General features: G+C 56.8%; 1 protein-coding gene across 2 annotated transcripts in view; it reads right to left on the bottom strand.

Annotated features, from left to right (window-relative positions):
• Positions 1-855: 855 nt before the first annotated feature.
• Positions 856-21,116, bottom strand: part of Nmt1 (N-myristoyltransferase 1) — a 27,770-nt gene continuing 7,509 nt past the window's right edge. The window contains exons 3-13 of one of the 2 annotated variants that reach the window (XM_004859182.4): positions 16,725-16,833; positions 13,446-13,590; positions 9,998-10,116; positions 8,696-8,787; positions 7,663-7,779; positions 6,983-7,153; positions 6,274-6,382; positions 4,865-5,035; positions 4,132-4,299; positions 3,561-3,698; positions 856-3,309 (exon numbers count right to left, since the gene is read on the bottom strand). In XM_004859182.4, the coding sequence (XP_004859239.2) occupies positions 3,289-3,309; positions 3,561-3,698; positions 4,132-4,299; positions 4,865-5,035; positions 6,274-6,382; positions 6,983-7,153; positions 7,663-7,779; positions 8,696-8,787; positions 9,998-10,116; positions 13,446-13,590; positions 16,725-16,833 (1,360 nt within the window). In that variant the 3' untranslated portion in view covers positions 856-3,288. The remainder of the gene's footprint in view (positions 3,310-3,560; positions 3,699-4,131; positions 4,300-4,864; positions 5,036-6,273; positions 6,383-6,982; positions 7,154-7,662; positions 7,780-8,695; positions 8,788-9,997; positions 10,117-13,445; positions 13,591-16,724; positions 16,834-21,116) is intronic. The other variant, XM_013077722.3, reaches the window with a different exon arrangement.

Raw genomic sequence — 21,116 nt, 5'->3', positions numbered from 1 at the left:
CAGTGCAGTGTGACGCAGGCCGGGAGCCCCCGCCACACCGGTCAGAAGGGGCTGCAGGGGACAACACACGGTAGCCACCACTGGATGGGGCAAGACTTGCCCGGGCTTCCACAGGGCCGGGCTAGGCCTGGAGCTGGCCCGGGACTGGGCAGCGGCACCTTCTTGTGCAGGAGGTAACAGCTTCCTCTGGGGAGTGGGGCTTGGTTCTGACACTGGGTACTCAATCCAGGCTGTCGGGAGGGCAGGGTTGGCCCGGGTCCCGCTGGGCCTGCCCTGGGCCTGGTTGGGCCCATCCTGTGTTCCCCTCTGGTTGGGCTGGTGGCCAGGATGAGGCCAGGGCTGGGAAACCTCACTGAAGGGACCAGAACTGAACACAGCAGGTGTGGGAAAGGAGTGGAGGCTGGAGAGTGTGCTTCTCGGGCAGAGCATGCTGGGCAGGGTGTGGGCACATCCAGGGGCCTGGCAGAGATCGTGGGCCCAGGACGGGTGAGAAGTTCAAAGCACAACAACAGGGGAGTGGGAAGTCAGAGTGCGGGGCGACGGGGACCAGCAATCTGCCTGTTAAAAAGGGCCCCGAGCAGCCAGGGCATAGCCCCAGGCAGCACTGGCCTAGCAGGAGCGAGGCCCTGGCTTCCATTCCAGTGTTGCAAAAAACAACAGAAGAAAACCAAAAACCCAGAAAGTGCCCTGGTGACTCAAGGGAGCCAGAGCTGGTGGGGCAGGAAAGGGTGTGGGGCCTGGGCAGAGCGGTGTGCATAGTGCCCAGGCCTCCAGGGGAGCGGCGGAGTCCCAGGAGGAAGGAAGGCAGCCGCGCCCTGCCTGTCCATGCGCCTCTGACCAGAGCACTCCCAGGGCAGGGGTTGTCCAGCGGCTTCCTTTATTAAAAACAGTGTGATGTACTGAGTGGAACAACTCACTTGATATTTCCTCCCCGAGCCTAGAAATGGACACATCCCAGCACAAAGAAAAGGACTCCCGGCGATTCCTAGAGCTACCGAATGGGGCCGTCCCTGCCCACCTCCCTGGGAGCCGCCCGGAACGGAGCCTTGGCCTCCCATTCTGGCCCCAGACAACCCTGTCCCCCACCTTGGCCTGACAGTCCCTGGCCCCTAGATGGCAGCTCTGGAGCCTGTCCAAGGCTTGGACCCTTGGCTAGTGAAATGCTGGTCCTCTGCGGAAAGAATTCAAGACCACAGGTGGCTGCCCCAGGCTGCCAAGAAGCAGAAGCGAGGCACAGGCAAGGCCGACATCTTTGTGGAGAGCAAGTGCTGGAGGGTGAGGGTGGCCTGGCCCTATCTGGCCGGAGCTCAGCCCGTGCACCCAGCTCTTCCTACACGGTGGAACCCGTCGTCAGGCAGACATCCCAAGGCAGGAGAGGATGCTTCCTTCAGGGCACCCGCCAGGGGGCCTGGGGGCAGCAGGTGTGACAGCAGCCGCCAAGGCAGGCAGCCTGAGCCTGTGGTCCCTTGCTGGTGCCAGCCTGCTGCAGTACCCGTCCTACAGGGCTCCTGTGGGGGCCTGAGCCCGAAATGCTGCTCCGTGGCCCCAAACCTCAGAAGGAGTTGAGTGAAGAACCAGGGAGTCTGAGCAGGATAGAGAGCCAGCCGACCCCTATGGCCCTGGGTGGGGTCCCCCAGAGCATCAGGGTGCAGGGTGCAGAGCCCTGACTGTGGAAAGGGAGGCACTGGGCCCTGCCAGTTCTGCTTCTTCCCAAGCAGCCTGGGCCACACGGAACTCATTCCATGACTCTAGCCAACAAAGCAAAGCCTGGTCCAAGGAACTGTGTACCCCAAAGCTCAGCAGCATGTGAAATGGGGACCTGGCCCAGAGGATCAGGTCTGACAGGAGCTTCCGCACAGTGAGATGCTGCCCAAGGTAGGAAGGATGTGAGCACTCTGTCCTGTGATATCCGTCACCAGGCAGCACCTGATGTCCAAGGGGCTGACAGCACCGCCTCTCCAACTCTCCGTGCACTTCCTGCCGAGCGAAGCAGCTTCTTTGGTCTGGAGTCTAGAGTGGAGGAATCAAAGGTCAGCCGCCGGAGAGTGATGACAGTGGGGCTCGAGGCCCAGGAAGCCTCTGGTGCAGCCGCCTGCATTCCCGCGACAAGACAATCCCGTCCAAGCACACAAGACACGTCTCCAGCTCTGCAGACCACAGTTAGCCTCCAGCAAAGTACAGCGGTCTGCAGGCTATGCACACCCTGCTGGCCTGAAGAGGCTTCCTTCCCCTTTGAGCAGCAGAGCCAGTGCAGTGAAGACCACTGTCCCATGGCGTGCTGTCACCCGGCTGCATGAGGGCAAGCTCCGTCGAAGCTGGACGTGGGCAGCTGAAGATGCCTGGGTAGAGGCACGTGCTTGGGCGCAGGGACCCGGGAAACCGGCACAACCACCACACAAGTCCACACGATGGCACTGGTGAAAGCCAGCTCAGACCACGGCAGCGTGACCCCGCGCCTGCTGCCAAGTCCAGATCTGCCTCTCACCACACCGAGCAGGGTGAGCTGTGGCCTTGGGCTCTCCTCTGAGGCATGCTGCACAGGGCTGGCACGGCGTGGTCTCCACGAGGTCCCAGAAAAGGGGTCCCCTTCGGACTGCCAGGGCCCTGGCACTGGAAAGGCAAAGCCTCTCGGGAGACAGGAGCCCCTCAATGGCTGGGCAGGGTGGCGTCCTGCAAGGCAGGCCATGAATGGAAGGTGCTCAGCGGGCCCCGTTCCCACCATCCATGCCCAGCATCACCCGCCTGGAGCCTCTGAGACGCAGGCCCCTCCAGCTTCCCTCGGCCTAGAGCCAATGTGCGGGGAGCCCAGGCCCAGATCATCTCCTGCGCCCGGGCACTGAGCAGGGGTGACGACATCTGCTTCTGTCCTTGGCTTCTGAACTTGAGGACGATGGGAGTCAGCCTTTCATTAGAGCCCAAACATCCTCGCACATGTGGAACATGAAAGATATTTAAAATATTTATATATATAATATATATACTTTTATTATTCACCCGTTAACTCCATAATACGCCAATCACGAGCTAGTTTCAGCAGTTACATTCCCTTGATCAGGGCTGCATGAGGATGTGACTAACTGGAAAACAGGGAGACCAGAACGGCCGGAGTGACGTTGGGCAGCCCGCGCCACAGCAGCAGTCACTGAGCCCGCTGGCGGTGTGTAAAGTCGGTTCGGCTCTGCTCCCTTCCAGGGATGCTCAGGCCTGTGACACTGGACCGACAGGGGCTGGCTTCCATTGCCGGCTGGAATCCTCAGTGGCTTTATCCAGAATCTCACACACAACTGGTTACTGTAACACAAGCCCCACCTGGGAGACCCAGGCAGAGGCGCAGGGTCAGTGGACGCTCATGGCCAGGGAGCCCACAGACAGGGCCAGGGAGGACAGGTGGGAGGGCAGCTGGACCCAGCCCCCTCCCGGTGCTACTGTCCTGCCCCAGCCACACAGTGGCTCGCTGCCTGGCTCCCGAGGCCAGGGCCGGCCCTGCAGCGTCCTGGCCAGCTGCGTGTGAGACCGGCCCTCAGGAGGAGAGGATCGTGGTTCAAAGACCCAGCACCCACCTTCTCGGCACCCATGCTGGGGCACTTCCAGTTGTACAGGTAATACTGCAAGTTGCCGTCCCCTATGCCGAACTTGAGCTTCTCCAGGAAGGTCTTGTTCTCCATGAGATCCAGTGCATTGAACACGTCAAACCCTTTCTGCAGGGCAGTGGGGAGCAAGGATGGGTGAGGAAGTCCTCCCGTCCCCACTACCACTGACCCGAGCAGGTCTCCTGGGCCACAGCCCCGCCTATCCTCAGCATCCCGCCCTGCTGCCACTGCCCCACACCTCCCAGAGCCCCTGGGGATGGCACGGTCAGCCTCTCCGTGGAGACGCCGGCTGCCACCAGCCCACCGCTCACAGGCTCGTGGGGCACAGGTGACCGTGGGACACGGGAGCAGCACTCAAGGCTGAGACAAGGACACTTCCCAAGGCTCCCCACGTAGAGGGAAGCTTTGGGGCACAGAGGTCAGGCAGCCTCCACTCAGGAAGCCGGGCCACTGGGAGCCTGCTGAGGGTATGGCCCCAGAAGCTGTGCCCACCACGCCCACCACGTGCCCAGGGTTTCTGAAAGCCTAGCCCGCTCCTCACCATTTTGGCAAGAACAAGGGCATCACTCATGAGGTCTAGAAGAGGGGTCTGGGTGTGGACGTTGTAGAAAGAATAAGCAGCTTTCAGACTCTTGTGGGTCGGGTGGTTCATGATGGTGGAGGGCAGTGTATAAAAGCTCAGGAAGTCTGTCACCTCGCCGTTTGCATTCTGCGGGCACAAAGAAGAGGTGGCGTCCCGGTGAGCTGTGCAGGGCGCAGGACAAGCTGTTCTCCGCATGTGCACCTCAGTCCAGCAGCCGTGCCTTCCCGCTGAGCAGGGCACGGGGAGGGGACACAGCAGCTCAGGGCAGCGGGGGGAGCCAGGCTGGGTGCTGGGCAGGTGCTGGGCCACCTCTCCCGCTGGGCACTGCCTCTGACTTCCTCTTCTGCTTTTTTTTTTAAACCAAGCCTCACTGTGTCGCCCAGGCTGGTTCTGAACTCCTGGGATTAAGTGATTTCCTGGCTCAGCCTCCCACGTAGCTGAGACCACAGGCATGTGTCACGCTGGCCATCTTGGGACCTCTCCTGTGGCTCGCGCCCCAGACACAGCTCGGGTGTAAGCCAGGACTCCTGAGGAAGAGGGGCTCATGGGCTCACTCAAGCCCAGAAGAGGACACCTTCACCGACCTCGAGCTGCAGCCCGGCTTTCAGGAAGAGCAGGAAGCTGAGGTGCCTGCACCCAGCCCTGGCACTGGGCTCCAGGAGGGGCCGCACCCCAGCGAGCCCTGACTCACCTCCACCACGAAGGTGTCGATGATGTTCTCCTGGGGGTAGAACCAGTGCTCCACCTCTTCCTGGCTCATGACTGGCGTGAGGTGGAACTGCTCCAGGTACCTGGTGAGCAGCTGGTGCACTACCGGAGTGTCCTTCTTCTCCATTGGTCGCAGCCCGGCTGTCTTGGGAGACTGGATGGAAGATGGAAGGGACAGTATGAGATGTGCCTGTCACCTGGGCCTGTCCTCGCCCTGTGGCCAGCTGTCCTGCCTCCCAGTTCCACTGCCCCTGAGCTGAGAGCTCCCACCCTGCAGGGCGGCCGGCTGCTCTAGCTCTGCCCGAGGACATCCAGTCCTTCCAGCCCCGTGATTCTGAAAAGAGCCCATGTTGTCCCCAAGGGGACACGGGCCAGTATCTGGAGATGTTTCTGATTACCACCAGTTGGGGAGGGAGTCTGTTCAGCATCTATGGTGTACAGGACGTCCCGGAACAAGGAGTGATCGGGCACCCGACACCCCGGACTATAGCTCAGACCTGCCTCACAGTTGCTATGTCCTAGGAAAATGCTTCAGGAGAAGGAAGTATGTGACCCTGGGGGCGAGTACTACACTGCTGGGCCTCCCTAGACTCGGTGCACAAAAACGGGGCTCAGCCACACTGGGATCTGGGTGCTGCCTGCTAGCTGCTCCCCAGGAGCGGGGCTGCCATGCACTTCTGGCCTGGACCTGCCCTCCACAATGGCTCGCTGGCCCAGTCCCCCGGAGAACACATGAGACCTCCCTCTGCACGCAGCCCCCGGGACACCAGGAGGCCTGTACAGAAAACAGCTGCCCTGGGTTCTCCCCGTGGGAATCCAGACTCGCCGGACGCCTCAGTGCCCCAACGCTGCTCCTCACTGCCGACACAGGCACTGCGCCTGGCACAGAGGGGGACACCCACCGGGCTCCGGGCCCCTCAGGGCACAGTACGGCCCTGTGACAGGCAGGCAGGCAGTCCTGTCTGGTGGCAGGGAGCCAGCGGCAGCACTGAGCAGACAGCCACTGGAAGAACCCCAAGCGGAGGGAGGGGTGGAGAGACCCCGCCTCCCGTCCTGAGGCACTGTGCTGGGGAAGCCAGGCTGAGACCCAGAGCCCAACACAGGCTTAGAAAGCTGCGTTTCTCCCACAGCCTGGCGAGCCTGTGTCCCTGCTCCAGAATGGAGTAATGAGTGTCAGTTACGGACTGCGCCTTCCCAGCGATGCCCCGCTCAGCCTGTGGCTACCGAGGCCAGGAGCTCCTGCATCTGTCCCACAGCGGGCTGAGACCCGAGCAGACCGAACAGTGGCACAGAAAGGCAGGGCTGCTGGCGCACTCTGGGCACACCAGCCACAGCAGTGTTCCCAGCCCGGCCCGCCCCGCCCTGCCCTGCCCATGTCCGGGCACCACTGGCCTCCGGCAGTCGGTAGAGCTTCATGGTGCGCTGCATGGTCATGTTCCTGCTCAGGTGGGAGAACTTCACCTCAATCAGCTTCCGGGGGTTGAGCGACCGATGCCAGTACCTGAGGGTGCACAAACGCCCTGTCTTTAGGGGACACTCACTGGCCAGTTCCACTCATTAGAGGACAGCAGCAGGGAGACCTCCAGATGGCCAGCAGGTGGTGCAAGAGCACCAGGCCCCACTAGCCAGGCTACCCGGGGAACAGGGCTGCACAGGGGCTCCTAGGTTTGCTCTCCCCAGAGCCATTCCTCTGCCATGGCCCTTGTCTGCCACATCCACCGGTGCTCCCCGTCACCTCTCCAGCAGGGGTCACCCGCTGTTTCTGGTGACCCTGGAGGCAGAGCTGTCCCCAAGATGCACAGGATCAGACAAGCTCTGGGCCCCACCACATTCGAGATACAACCGAGCCAACCGTTTAAAACATTCGGAATTTCCCATAAAAATCTAGATTTGGTTTCATCCTCCAAAACAAAGAACAGCAGGCGGACTGTCTCCCTCTCAGGGCAGGAGGGCAGGAGCTGAGGATGGCCAGTACTTCCAGTCTGGCCCATCCCAGCAGACCCAAGATGCACAGGACGTTCCTGGGCCCCAGGGGCAGAACCGCAGGTCCCCGCAGGGCCTGGGCCTCGAGCTCTTAGGGCGGCTCAGCAAGAGCTGTTACCTGCAGGTGCCCACGGGCTTTGGCAACACCACCCCGGCAGTGTACACAGCTTGGAAGACGCCCTCCAGGTGCACCCGCCGCGTTATCTCTCGGATCAGGACTGGCGCCACTCTCTTGGAGCGAAGCTTCTTGTGGACACATAGGAAGTTGATCTCCACCATCTTCTTCTCTCTGAGGGGAAGGGCACAGGCAGCAAGGCTGCAGTGGAGGCCACGCCCGAGGACACGTGTTTGAAGGCACCACCAGCCCCTCCCTGTGCGTCCCACATGTGGCGAGCGTCCAGCCTGCAACTCGCAGGGAAGCAGCACAGGAAACCCCCATACGTCAGGGCCGTTCTAGGGTCCCGGGGATCTGCATCCCACAGGAACCCACAGCTCAGCCAGAAAGCCATGGCAGAGAGCTGCGACACTGCAGGGGAAGGAAGAGCGGACATCAGAGGTCCCAGTGGCCGTCTGCCTGGGACTCCCTGGCTCCAGCCCCTGGCCGGGGTGCTCGAGCTTGTCCCTGTGACTGGGGTAGGACAGCAGGAATGGGTGGACACCACCAGGACTCAGGAGGCACGAAGCCCCGTGAGGAGCCCCGGTGCCAGCACTGGTGCCTTGTGGGCCCGTCCTCTGCCAGAGACTGCACAGCTCGGCTCCACGGAGGAGATGGTGCTGACGGGTGGGTGCTGTGCTTACATGTCATAGATGTGGATGCTTGCTGGGATGGCACTAATGAAGCCAACCAGTTTTCGACTTGAGACCACTCGAACCCCGCAGTGCCACTGGGGAAGCCAGCCAGGCGGCCGCAGAGCCCTGGAAGAGACATGGCTGGGCTACGGTGCACGTGTGACAGCGGGCTGCCTGGGCAGATTCTGACCTGATGCTGCCCCTGCCCCTCCCGGCCTGGGATGAGCAGCTGAATTCTCTCAGGGCCAAGACTTCCCAGCGACTTCCTGCTGCTCAGCCCATGAGGCCCCACCACCCCATCCGAGGCTGTGCTCAGGACTTCACACCTGACCCGTCTGTGTCCACTCTGCCAGTGTGACCTGCAGGCCTGGGCTGGGCAGACTGGTGCCCGGGAACTGTGATCCGTCTGCTCCTCCGGTCCTGGCTCCTCGCTCTCCTGGTCCATCCCCCCTCAGGAAGTCCCTCCCCACACAGTCTCTAGCCTCTGTCTTCCTAGATGTGGACGTGGCTCGGGCAGGCAGAGGGCGCAGTCAGACAAATCCACTGCCACATGCCTGCATGCGTGCGTGTGTGCGTGCGAGAGTATGGAAAACGGACACAGAAAGACCAATCTGATGTCATGTGACTCTCAGCAGGTCTCATCCACCCTTCCCTTCCTCTCCACCTAGCGGATGCACTTTTCATCCTGCGTATCAGTTCTGCAAGAGCCTTCCTCGGCAGTCAGTCTGTCTGAAGTAAGATCTCATTCTGGCACCACTGAGAGCAGACTGCTGTGGACATAGGCGCTCAGCACTGCACTCACTGGCCGGCTCCAGCTGGGTCCTGGCCGGGTGCAGGCTCTGGCATCCTCTGGACGCCTGCTCTGAGCTCTGCCGCAGCCTCACATGAGCTATCCTGGAAGCAGGGGCTAGGCCTCAACGGACACCAAACATGTTGGTGCCTTCACTGTGGACTTTGAAGTTTCCAGAAACATCAAAGAAATAAGTTTCTATTATTGGTACATTAAACAAACAACCACCCAGGAGAAAGCCTCACAACTCACCAAAGGAGAAACTCCGGGGAGTAATCAAATCGGAACATGTTGTCATCGTCTTCCACATAGTTTTCGTTCAGCAGGGTGTACAGTTCTTTCAGCTGTGGAGAAATGGGGCGCTCACTACGGGAATTCAGCCAGGGGTCCAAGGCTAGTGTCCTGTGGCTCCCAGCTTTTCAGAAACAGAGCAAACCACCGAACACTCCCTCTACACTCTCAAACCTCACCCACCCCGGGCCAGGCAGGGGCTGTTCGGGAATATGCACCCTGATTCTGATGGGAAACAGCCCCTGGAGGGTGGAGTCGCAGGTGGAATCACACAGTGGCAGCTGAGGCCCCGCTCTGTCCCAGCAGGAACCTCTGTGAGCTGCTCTGGAGATAGTCAAGGGAGAAGCTGCCATTTTTTTCCCACCACATCTGGGTTTTTTTTTCCGGTACCGGGGATTGAACTTGGGACCTTGTGCTTGTGAGGCAGGCAGTAGAACCACTGAGCTAAATCCCTGGCCCCCAACACGTCTGGTTTTTATTGCCTGGCCCAAACAAAGGCCTTTCAACATTTTTCTGCCTTCCCAGCTGCCTTCATCTGCTGGGCCAAGTTTACTATTAAATTCTGTGCACGGGCTGGGGATGCAGCACAGTGGTAAGGCCTTGGGTTCAAGCCACAGCATTACCAAGAAATTTTTTAAAAAATCTGTTCACGAGTCATGTCTGGTTTCAGCACCTTAATTCCAGCACTTGAGAGGCTGAGGCAGGAGGGTAGGAGACTGGGAGTTGGGGCTGCAGTGCACTGTGCTGCTCAGATGCCAGGACTGGGCACCGCAGCAGGAATGTGCCTGCATAGCCTGGGCAGCAAAGCAAGACACTGGCTCTTTGAAGGAAATTCTGTTCACGTTTTCATCATCCCTTACGGGGAAAACAGCTCCCTCGTGTCAGAAGGGATTCCAGGAGGCTATGGTGGAAAGGGGAGGAAAGACCCCAATAAACAGGCCCAGCTCATTAGGAGACAGACAAGAAGTGAGACAAGGGAATAAATGAGTGATTAAAAAAGAGAAAAAAAAAAAGAGGCAGGAAAAAAGGAGGGCAGAGCATGCTTGGAGTCCCAGACCCAAGTTCAAGTCCAGCCTGGGCAACTGAGTGACTTAGCAAGACCAGGTCTCAACCATAAAATGGGCGGGGGCTGTAGCTCCGTATGAAGGCCTGGGTTCAATTCCCAGGACCGACAACGAAGGCGCCCATATCAGGAGCGACAGGTTCCCCTCGGCCTCCCAGGCCCAGCTCCAAGGGCCCTCAGGAGGGCCTGTGCCTACTCACCACGCCCCGGTCACCCAGGTCCAAGGCGTCCCAGGTGAAGCCCTGAGGCAGGGTGTAAGGCTCCTGGCGGATATTGTCCTTGTCAGGCTCCACGGGGCCGTGAGTGTTCACCACTTCACCTGGGAGAAGGAGAGTCATGAGCCTCTGGCCTGCCTCCTGGGGCAGAGTTCAGCTCAGGACCTGGCCAGGCAGCCCTCCTGCCCCAGGGCCCTGCATCTGAGCGCACTCTGTGCTTCGCAGCGGGAGCCACTCTCCAGCCAGCCTGTCCCTAGCTGAGCGCCAGTGCATGGCAAGGCCTCGGGACCACTGCCGACCACTGCCGGACCCAAGGAGGCTCGTTTCTGGGAAGCCTTCTAACTCTCCCTGGCTGCCTGCCTGCCTTCGGGGTCTGTGAAGAGTGCTGCCTTGCCCTAGCTAGGCACTGGTCCAACTGGTCGAGAGGAGTGGTGACAAGGCTGCCTTTGTGTCAAGAGGAGGCACAATGTGCCGGTGCCTTCCCGAACCAGACAGTGGCTTCCAGGCGCCAGGCGCAACCCTGGCCCCATCAGCTTTGACTTCCAGCAGCGTGGGCCAGGGGCTGCCCCTGCCAACTCCCATCCTTGGTGCTCCGAGTCCTCAAGTGCCTTCAGGCTGAGTCAGCACTGCACGGTGCTGCTGGGAAGGCCCCCCCTGTCCTGTGAGCGTGTGTGGGCGCCTGGAGCCTAGGGGAAGCTGCACCACATGAAGCCAAGAGCAGCCAGGCTGGTCAGGGAGTGCACTCAGGGCTGGGGGAATCCTTTGGGAGGAGTGCACGGTGGATGACACCTTCAGACATGCATGTCGCACAGAACACTCAGTGAGTGCTTGTCAGCTGACGACACACAGCAAGCTTTCACACGGTGCTCCTGTGAGAAACCCGCTCTGGCAGGGCAGTTGGCAAAGCAGTCTCAGGAGACACTGAGGAAGCAGCAGCCCCTCTGGTCTCGCAGTGGATGGAGCCCACAACACCAAGACAGGCTCTGAAGAGGTCTCCTCTGAGCCCTGCATCCCGACTTCTGGTCATTCCTCCCAGAGTGTGCCCCACCTGGGGGTGCCCACTCAGGGGTGAGCCTTGTCCTCTACTGCCCAGGGCTCTGCACACCCAGCAATGCGAGGGGTGGAGGGTGGCCCTGGACAGCAAGCACAGCGAGCATGCAGTTATCTCGAGGCCACGGCCAGCAAAGACTGAGGAAGGCGCCTGGAATGCTTTAGGAAAGAAACCCCTGGCTTTCAGTGGGTTTCCTTCTGTACATTTTTCTCTACCTTCCAACATCAAAGACCCAAACCAGGCACTGTAGTGCACCCATGAAGGGTTTGGGAAACTTCAGACCGAAGGAGCACACCCTGGAGACTGGGAGAACAGCGAAGCTTCTCTCGCAGATCCAGAAACCAAAGGTGAGCCCTCATTCCCTGTGATGGCTGTTTTAAAACTACTCCAAGAGTGGCTGAGCTGAGGCAAAAAAAGTTCCTGCTTTCTTCTCCAACAGCAAAAAGAACAGCATGACCTGGGGAGGGGGACACAAGCTCCTCAGGCACACGACTGTTACACACACACACACACACACACACACACACACGAACGTGGAGTCAGAGCTCTCCCACGAAGGTGGGTGTGCCATGGACACAGGGCCCTAACAACTGCAAGTTCCACAACCAGCGGCCCCACAGGGGAAAGATTAAGGGAAGCAGCTGGAGGTAGCACTGCCCAATTCCACGCAGGCAGAGGCAGGAGTTCCCGCAGGCCACCTCACGGCCAGGGTCCCCCTGCAGGCTGCACAGGAGGCCACCAGGCCTGTGAATGACACTGCAGCTTTCTGGTGAGCTTGCTAAGACACAAACTGCAGATTTCTCCACGTCCAGGTGGGAAGCGATGAGACTGCAGAGGCACTGAACCCCACTGGTCCCAATCTGCCTCTCTATGAAGACCAGGGTAAGCCCTTCCGATTGCAAATTCCCAGTGAACAGAGCCTAGCCAAAGCCTAAGCCAGGCCTGCAAGCTCATGCGGTGGGGCAGTGCCACAGCAGCACGCAGGCCTGTGCTGGCGGACAGTGGCGCCTGCCCCTTCCCTCCCCTCAGGAGAACAGTGTTCTCTGGCACCTTGCCCTGAAGACAGCAGCAGTGGTCCCAATGCCTGCTGAGCCTGGCCCAGCCTCTGGACGGGGGCCTGCATCCAAGCCCCATGCACACGCCCAGCAGGGCCGTGACCCCGTGTGGCCTCGAAGCTGGTGCTGTACATCTGCTCCACTGTGGGGCTTCCCAAGGGTCCCCGTGGACGTCGGTCCCGGCAGCTGCGGACCTGCAGGTCTGCCATGAGGATGTCCACGCGCTCTCCCACCTTTCTCACCCTGCCTATCCCCAATTGAGGATCTTTCAACTTTACAACAATGCAAAAGCAAAACGCATTCAACAGAACCTGACTTCACATTGTGAATTTTAATCCTTCCCTGGTGATGCAGCTTCCGGTCAGCCAGACAACCCCAAGGAGGAAGTGATATTCCAAGAGCGCTGAGCAGTGATGCTCAGGGCAGTCGATGCATTTCTGACTCGGTGTATCTGACGCTAAGCCACAGTAAACTGAAGAGTGCCTGTGCACATGCTCGGCAGAGAAGCCTCCGCAGAGAAACCGCCCTGCCATAGCTGCCTTTCTCCCTCCCAGGCTCTGGCCCAGCCCGTCAGGTCTTGCCATGCTTCTGGTGAGACGCAGAGACATCAGCAATCTGCCGGTTACTCACATCAGGTGTTGGGACATGGGCTTCTGAAACACTTTCCCAGCCATACGGGAAAGGAGAACTGAACCCTCAACGGGCCCAGAAACATGATTCAAACCTTCCAGAAACATCCTGTCACCTGCAGTCCCCAGAGTAAGTCCTCAGGTTAGCTGTGGCTTGGTCCTACCAGGCACCCCTGACTCCGGGAGCCCAGTCCCTTCTGGAACCCTTCTGGATTTTCTGCTTGGGTTCGGCCGAGCTTTTTCAGGCTCCTGATGAATCCCATACATGGTACTCCAGGAGCTGAACCAGCACGGCTGAGTAAAGCTTCGCACTGCTGTGTGTGCAGCAAGCACGCGCCAGCTGGGAGAAGGGGAGGAGACCGGGATCTGCCCGGTCACACTGTGAGACCAACGAGGTAGTCCCAGAACCCTTAGGGGAAGACAGCCCCAGGCAAACAGTTCCACTCTGCACATCTGATGCACGGCTCTTCTCCGCAGACTGATGCAGGAGGGCGAGGGACCCAAAGAGCCGTTACCTGTTCTCAGTGTGTGCTGCTATGCACACAGTAAGCTCTCTGGACACCAGTCTCCTCTGTAAGCCTAACTACTCTAAAAGCACCACCAAAGAGCTGTGGGCCTCTCCTGCCCTCCCGCAGCGCAGCACTGAACCGCACAGCAACAGGGATGCGCCTCCCCCTCACTGGGGGAAACACTCATACCCAGTTTGGGGACGGGCTGCGTATCCCAGAACTGGTAGCTTCGTTTGCTGGCCTCCTCCATGGTTTTGGCAGGTCCCTGGCCCACGGAAAACAGCTCAATGGCCTTCTGTATTTCCTGGATCCTCTCTGCTGGCAAAGAGTTCATCTGCACAAGACAAAGTTGGGGCAGAAAGGGCCACTGCATTAGTAAGACTTCTGATTCACTGAGCTCAAGAAGGAAGGGGTACGGTTCCCCTGCCCTAGTCACAGAGGTCCAATACAATACTGAGAAAGTGGCCACCATGAGCTAATGGTGCCACCTCGGTTTCTCCCCTTCCTAAGTAAGTTTTTGTTGCTTGATAACAAAAATAACACATGCTTAGGGAAACTTTTTAAACCACACAGAAATGTGTAAGACACACAGAAAGTAACCCTAACAATCCCATCCCTCAAATATGATTTTTTTGGGGGGAAAGGGTCTGGTTATGTAGTTCAGGCTGGCCTTGAACTCCCTGTGTAGCTCAGGCTGGCCTCGAACTTGTGGTGATCCCCCTGCCTTGGACTCCCATGTGCTGGGATTACAGGTATGTGACACTACCTGTAATCCCAGCGACTCAGGAGGCCAAAGCAAGAGGATCACAAATTCAAAGCCAACCTGGGGAACTTAGCAAGACCATGCCTCAGAGTAAAAAATAAAAAGAGCTGGGCAGAGGCTGAAGGTATACCTCAGTGGTATAGAACTTGCCTAGCATATTCGAGGTTGTAGGTTCAATCTCCAGCATTATAAAACAAAACAAATACAAAAAACCCTGGAGGGGGGTTATGCTGGCATGTATACCTCAGTGCTCCCTGGGCTCAATCGCCAGTACTGGAAATCAGAAACAAAAAAACCATCATGTCTTGAGCCAGGCATCAAGGTGCAGGCCTGTAATCCAAGTTATGGGAGATGAAGGTAGGAGGAGCCAAAGTCCAAGGCCAGCCAGCCATTTAGCAAGATAAAATTCAGAGGGGGTAGGGTATAGCTCAATGGTGCTTTGCGCTTCGCAGGGGAGGGGCCTAGTTCAATCCTAGCACTGGCTTTGAAAAGACGCTGTGTTTTAGAGTCTTCCAGGTGAGGATGCAGATCAGCCCCTCCTAACAACCAAGCCCACTCTATGTATCCACCAGCCCTCTACTGATGGGCATCTTGGTGGTTCTGCTGTTTAGTTTTACAAGCAATGCTGCAAGGAATTTTCTTGTGCTTCTAGTTTTGCTCACTGTGATATGTATTCATGTAGGGCAAATTTAAGCAGGCTGGCTGGGTCAAAGGGTTGGTACTTAAACTATAAAATGTATCATTATCTTGCTCTCTAAAAGGAGAATATCAAATGATTCAATGACCAGCACAGGAGGAACAAGTTTCCCAGACCCTCGCTGTTAGGTCTACCAAACAACAACCCTGTTAATCCAGGAGAAAAATGTTTCCATGTTAGTGTCCTTCACTCTGAGTTTCAGCACCTTTCACTCATTGGTTAAACGTGGTACTGTGTCTTTATGAGTTCCCTACTCATTCATGGCTCCTGGGTCTTATGGCTGGCTTACGATAATGACCAGTTCTACTCCACTTCAGGCTGTAAAGAAAAGGGATGGGCCAGGGCTGCAGCTCAATGGCGAGTGCTTGGCTCTCACATGGAAGGCCCTGGGTCTATCCCCATCTCACACAGACACACTCACACGCTCACACACACACACACACACACACTCACACACAGAGCCTGCGTGAGCATGAATACATACAAGGGATTTTTTTTTCTTCTTCTTGCTATGTTTTTACAGAATATACTCTGCACAATGAACTATGTCACCGTGATAGAGAAGAAAGCAGAAGAGCAGCCGTGTGAATAGAGTCTGGGTAAAAATGCATTGGGGGATGTGACTCAGTAGCACGGTGCACACTTAGCTCGTGCAAGGGCCCGAGTTTCGTTCCCAGCATTGAAAAATGAATAAAATAAGTCAGTTAAAAATCCTCATTTCAAAGTTAGGCTGAGCTGCAGTCCTCATGGAGTCATCAAACACGCACTCCCAGAGGCTCAGAAACACTCAGAAACACCCTACAGCCCAGAGCCGGGAAGAGCAGCTGCTGGACGACTGGGAAGTCGCCTGCCCGCTGCACAGGGCGCCGCCACGCAGGGACGGCAAGGCTTCAGGCTGGCCTGGCAAGAGCATGGCTGCCCTGTGGTCCACAGGGAGAGGGGCTGGGATCAGAAACAGTCAAAAACTACCGGAAGCTGCCTCAGTAGGTAGAAGACTCAACTCAGAACTCAACATCTGAGACACAAAGCACAGCATGAACACACTGGAGAAAGAGCAGCTTTCCGGTGATTCCACGAGGACCTGGCAGCTACGCTCTGCACTATGTCCCTGGGGCCTACCTTGGAGAGGACCACACTTAGCCTGAAATACAAGGCTATGCAACGTCGCTTCTTTCAGGAACAAAACCGCCCTTGCTGCTACCTCTGGGTTGCACCCCGGTGTACTGGTCTTAGTGTGTGTACTCTGGGCCAGCAGAACCCTAGGATCCTGGGAACTCCTGGTTTTCATGACAATCACCATGGCAACTGAGAGAATGCTTCCAGATGGGTAAAGGTCTACCTTCAGAAGAGGGCTAGCTTGGGGCCAGGGACTTAGCTCAGTGGTTCCGCCACCTGCCTCGCAAGCACAAGGTCCTAAGTTCGATCCCTGGTACCAAAAGAAAAAAGAAGAAGAAGAAGAAGAGGGCTAGCCAGGCCTGGTAGTGCACACCTGTGATCCCAGGACTCTGGGAGGCTGAGGCAGGAGGATCACAAGTTCCAGGCCAGCCTGGGCAACTTAGCAAGACCCTGCCTCAAAATAAAAAGGGATGGGGATATAGTCCAGTGGTAGAGTGGTTGCCTACCATGCATGACGCCCTGGGCTCAATCCCTGTACCATAGAAGGGGGGAGGAGGAGAGGGAGGAAGAGCAGAAGGACAGCAGAGCTTTTCTACAGACAGAGGTGGGGACCAAGGCAGAGCGCTGAGAACTCTGCTCTAGGAGCCAGGGCTGCCGCCCGGTCTGTGCTCATGGCAACGGGCCCTGCACACATGCAGGGTGCACTATGCTGCCCGGGAGTGGGTGTCCAGTCTCTGTGTCTTCTAGGGGCCAAGAGCAACTTGCTCACCAGGTCCGGGGCAGCAGGGCTGGCACTGAGCCCCTGCCCACCCCAGAGTGGTGTCAGGCGCTGTCTCTGCACTGCCCGCACGCTGCTCGGAGAGGCAGCAGGAGAACAGAGCCTCCTTGTTACCTTCACAGGCTGATCCTGGGCTGGGTCTGTCTCGCCGCCTTTTTCTTTCTTCTTTTTTTGTTTCTTTTTCTTCTTTTTGCCTCCAGTGTCATTGGCTGGACTCAAACCACTGCAAGACAAAGCCAACAATGATGCAAGGTTTCCAAGGTCACTGCCCTGGGCCACAGGACAGAGGGCTTCTGTGGAGTGGCCCATCCCTCCTAAGCCGCTGACTTCAGACAGCTTGGAGGCTCCAGCATCCAGGGGCCACTTGGAGGACAGGGTGAGCACAGCTCTCCTCTCACGCCTCCCTCGCCCCGCCTCGGCCTCACAGGCTTCTGTGCTTCTTTCCCTTAGACTGCTGGGCCAGCAGCACCACGGCGCACGTCCATTTAAAGGGGGACAGCCACAGGCAGCATTCCTCCTAAATGCTGGGTGTGCGTTCTCCACAGGAACACACCCAGCACAGAGTGTCTGTGTCACCTACCAGCTTTCCCTGCCTTCCTGAAATGCACAAGGCTTCCCGAGTGTCTCCACCTTGGCTGACAAACAGGCAGCATGGGAAAGGGCAGGTCGGTGTTGCTATGACCTGTGTCAGGAATGGCCAGTCGGGAGACGCCCAAGCAGGCTCAAGGACGGCATCAGAGCCTCAGACTGTGTGAATGCCAACGCGAGCACGGTGCTCAGTCCCGAGAAGATGAAACCACACAGGAGGCCCTGGCTGCTCCTGCCTTGGGAGGGGACATGGGAAGTGCAGGTGGGGGCAGGTGACAAAGGGATGTCCCTCAGACCATGCAGCGGAGGGTCCTCAGCCACACTAGAATCAGGGCTGGGATATGGCTTGGCGGAGGAGCTCTTGCCAAGCATCCCTGAGGGCCACAAAGGGTAATCTAAAACCACCGCTGCAGGCTCCTTTCTCGTTCTTTCTTGGGACAGCCTCCCTATGTAGTTCTGGCTGGTCTCAAACTTCCTGTGTACCCAGGCTTGCCTTGAACTCACAATCTTCCTGCCTCGGCCTCCCAAGTACCTTGAGTACGGGCTACACTACCATGCCCAGCTTACCACTGCTTTTTTTCTTTTTTTTTGCCATGCTGGGGAATGAACCCAGGGCTAGACAAGCACTCTACCCCAGTGCTTACCACGTGCTTTTAAAACATGCCTTCAGAGTCATGTCTTCCTGTTCCTGGCACATATAACTTAGGGTGGTGCAGAAAGACTGGGATGCTGGGAGCTCTCTTCAGTAGAGGCTGGTCTCTGTTGGTCCAGTGTAAGGGCTCGAAGTCTGGACACAGAGGCACCTGCCAGTGCTCTGTTAGTGAGACATGGCGGCACCACGGGGGTCACTGGTACCACTTAAGAAGAGGGAACAAGCACTTCCTTGGAGCCAGAGGCCCAGCAAAACCCCAGCACCCTAGCAAGGAACAGAACCCAGGCTGAGATTACCTCTCCTCCTAATGACACACAGGCCCACCGCAGCTGTCACAATTCTACTTGACCGACTTGGAGAGACCCTCACCAAGCTCAGGATCATATGCAGTGTTGTAAGGGTTAAAAACAGACTGATGAGCTGGGCATGGTGGCGCACATACACATCTATCATCCCGGCACTCAGGAGCCTGAGGCAGGAGGGTCACCACCAGACCAAGGCCAGCCTGTGCTACACAGAGTTCAAAGCCAGGCTGAAAAAAAGAGAAGCATCCCAGGAAGCTAAGATCACAGAACAGCTTTACCTGGGATTTGGAGAAAAATAAAGTGCAGGATCCACCAAAGCCAGGCTAGTCCTCTAAAAGACTTGGCTTTTCCTGGAGACAAGGTCTCCCTATGCTCATGTTGCTCAGGCTGGGCTCCCAGTCCAAGTGACCCTCCTGGCTCAGCCTCGGGTGACTATAGGGACAGACTTCCACACCAGGCTTTGCCTTTTTCTTTCTGTTTCTTTTCTTTTCTTCTTTTGGTACTGAGGATTGAACCCAAGGCTTTTGCATTAAGCTATATCTCCAGTCCTTTTCTTAATTTTTTATTTTGAGACAGGATCTCACTAAGTTGCCCAGACTGGGCTCAAACTTGTCATCCTCCTGCCTCAGCTTCCAGAGTGCTGGGATTACAGGTGTGTGCCACCACTTCTGACTTCTGTATCATTTCTACATGGACCCGAGGCCAGACTCAATGCTGTGTGGCTGTAGTCACAGCACTCAGAAAACTAAGGCAGGAGGATCTCGCAAGCCTAAGAGTTTGGGGCCAGCCTGGTAACACAGCGAGATCTCGGTCTCTACCAAAAAAAGAAGAAAAGACAAAAAAGTGACCTGAAATCCTGGGGGAGCATCCTATGGAGACCAGGATGCAGCTGCTCAGATGGCCCCAGCAGTCACCTGGGTACTCTGCAGATGGAATCTCAGAACCAGAGCCCACAGTACAAATCAAAGTCAACTTGTTCCATCTGATTCCAAAATAGGAGCAGAAGATGAAGTGAAATTTTCTTTAGAAATTTTGGAATTTGCATTCTTTTTTTTTTTCGGTACCGGGGATCGAACTCGGGTCCTTGCGCTTGCGCTTGTGGGACAGGCAGCGGAACCACTGAGCTAAACCCCCAGCCATGGAATTTGCATTCTGATACAAATAGATCAACTCAAGTCACCAATGACCAACCCAGTAAATATGGACAGGTCAACAGTGTGACAGATTCAGGAACAGGGAAAACGGCAACTAAAAAAAAACCAAAAAACAAAACTGGAGTCAGGAGGCTCAAAAGTTTGAGCTCAGATCAAGTAACTCAATGACCTTGTCTCAAAATAAAAAGAATTAAAAAACAAAAAGCACTGAGGATGTAGCTCAGTGGGTTCCATCCCCAGCACCACATGAAGGTCTACAATTTTAAGTTCAAACACGCAAGAACCCCCGTGAACGCTCTTGTGTAAAGTTGGGGCTGGAAGGGATCGGCGCAGACCCGCGTGGGCAGGCGGGACAGCCAGGACAGGGGACAGAGGTCAGGCGGCCCAGGGCCCATGGCGGCCTGCAGCCTTGTCCCACGCATGTCCACGGGCCTGGGGGCTGGAAGGAGTCGGAGTCTCCAGCCCGAGCTGTTCTAGTGCAGGAGAAAACCAAGGTGAGAAGGGGGCCACCAACTAACAATCAGGACCTAAGGACCGGTTACCCATCTGCAAACGCTCCCACCCCAACTGCTGCAGTCCACCCCTGCAGTGCTTTATCTGAGAAGCCTCCAAAGCCGGAGGAGTATCCTCCACCCCCTTTTTAGTTTTATGAGACAGGGTTTCACTATGTAGCCCAGGCTGGCCTTGAACTCAGGCGATCCTCCTTCCTGCCTCAGCCTCCTGAGCTCTGGGATGACAGGTTTCACCACCATACCTGGCAGAAGTTTATCATTCCATCACCCAAGGCCTCTTTCTGTGTGGGAGAAGCAGGCGTTACAAGCCAGAAAGCTGCCTCTGACTCTTCCAGCCCTGCCTACAGGGTTCAAAATGCTGAAGCGGAGTGTCACAAGTTCAAGGCCAGCCTGGACAACTACAAAGAGTCCCCATCTCAAATAAAACAGAGGAGCAGAGGGCCACAGTGCAAGGGGAGGCTGCTTTCTTTCTTGTTTTTGCTTTTTCTCAGAAAACCAAAAATAAATAAATAAAAATAAAAACAGCTGGGAACGTAACTCAGTGGGAAAGCGTTTGCCCACTGTTAGGCCCTGGGTGTAAACACACACACACACACACACACACACACACACACACACACATCCTAGCTGGGAACGGTCATCCACAGTTCCAATACCAGCTACTTGGAAGGCTAAGGCAGGAGGGCCACAAATTCAAGCCTGGCCAGGGCAATTTAGTGAGAATTTATCTCAAAATACAATCAAAATAAAAACAGGGCTAGAGATAAGCTCAGAGCAAGACCCTGGGTTCCGTCCATGATACAAAATAAAATAAAAATCAGAGAATGGGGCCCACACCTTGTACAGCTGTCCCCTAGCTTCTGCACTTGTGCACAGCACACAGCTAAGAGTTTAATGATCACATGATTGGCGGGCGCTTCCTAGGCCTAATAGCCTAGAATAGACGCTGAAAAGCTGCGCCCAAAGGAGGTCGGCACTCATCTTTATTTCTGTCCCACAGGGCAGCTGTTTGTATTCTCAGAAAGCAGGGGAAATGCTGCGCTCTCGTGAGCGGCTGGCTGAGATTTTAAATTGCTGACTTTCTGCTGGAGGGGAGGCCACCCTGTAATCCCAGCTGCTCAGGAGGCCAAGGCGAAGAAGGGTCGGAAGTCAGAGGCCAGCCCGAGCAACTCAGCAAGACCCAGCCTCAAAATTAAATACACGGTGCTGGTGATGTGCTCAGTGCTCCCTGGATTCAACCCCTGGGCTGCCAGGGGGAAAATCAAATGTCTCTCTTTTCTTGAGACCAGGACTCT

Source organism: Heterocephalus glaber, unplaced genomic scaffold (genome assembly GCF_053883595.1).
Source record: "Heterocephalus glaber isolate CG9 unplaced genomic scaffold, H.glaber_assembly_v1.0 deba00001773, whole genome shotgun sequence".
In the NCBI taxonomy this organism is placed as follows: Eukaryota; Metazoa; Chordata; class Mammalia; order Rodentia; family Bathyergidae; genus Heterocephalus; species Heterocephalus glaber.
Note: the sequence above shows the minus strand (reverse complement) of the source record. Positions and strands in the feature narration are given on the sequence as shown.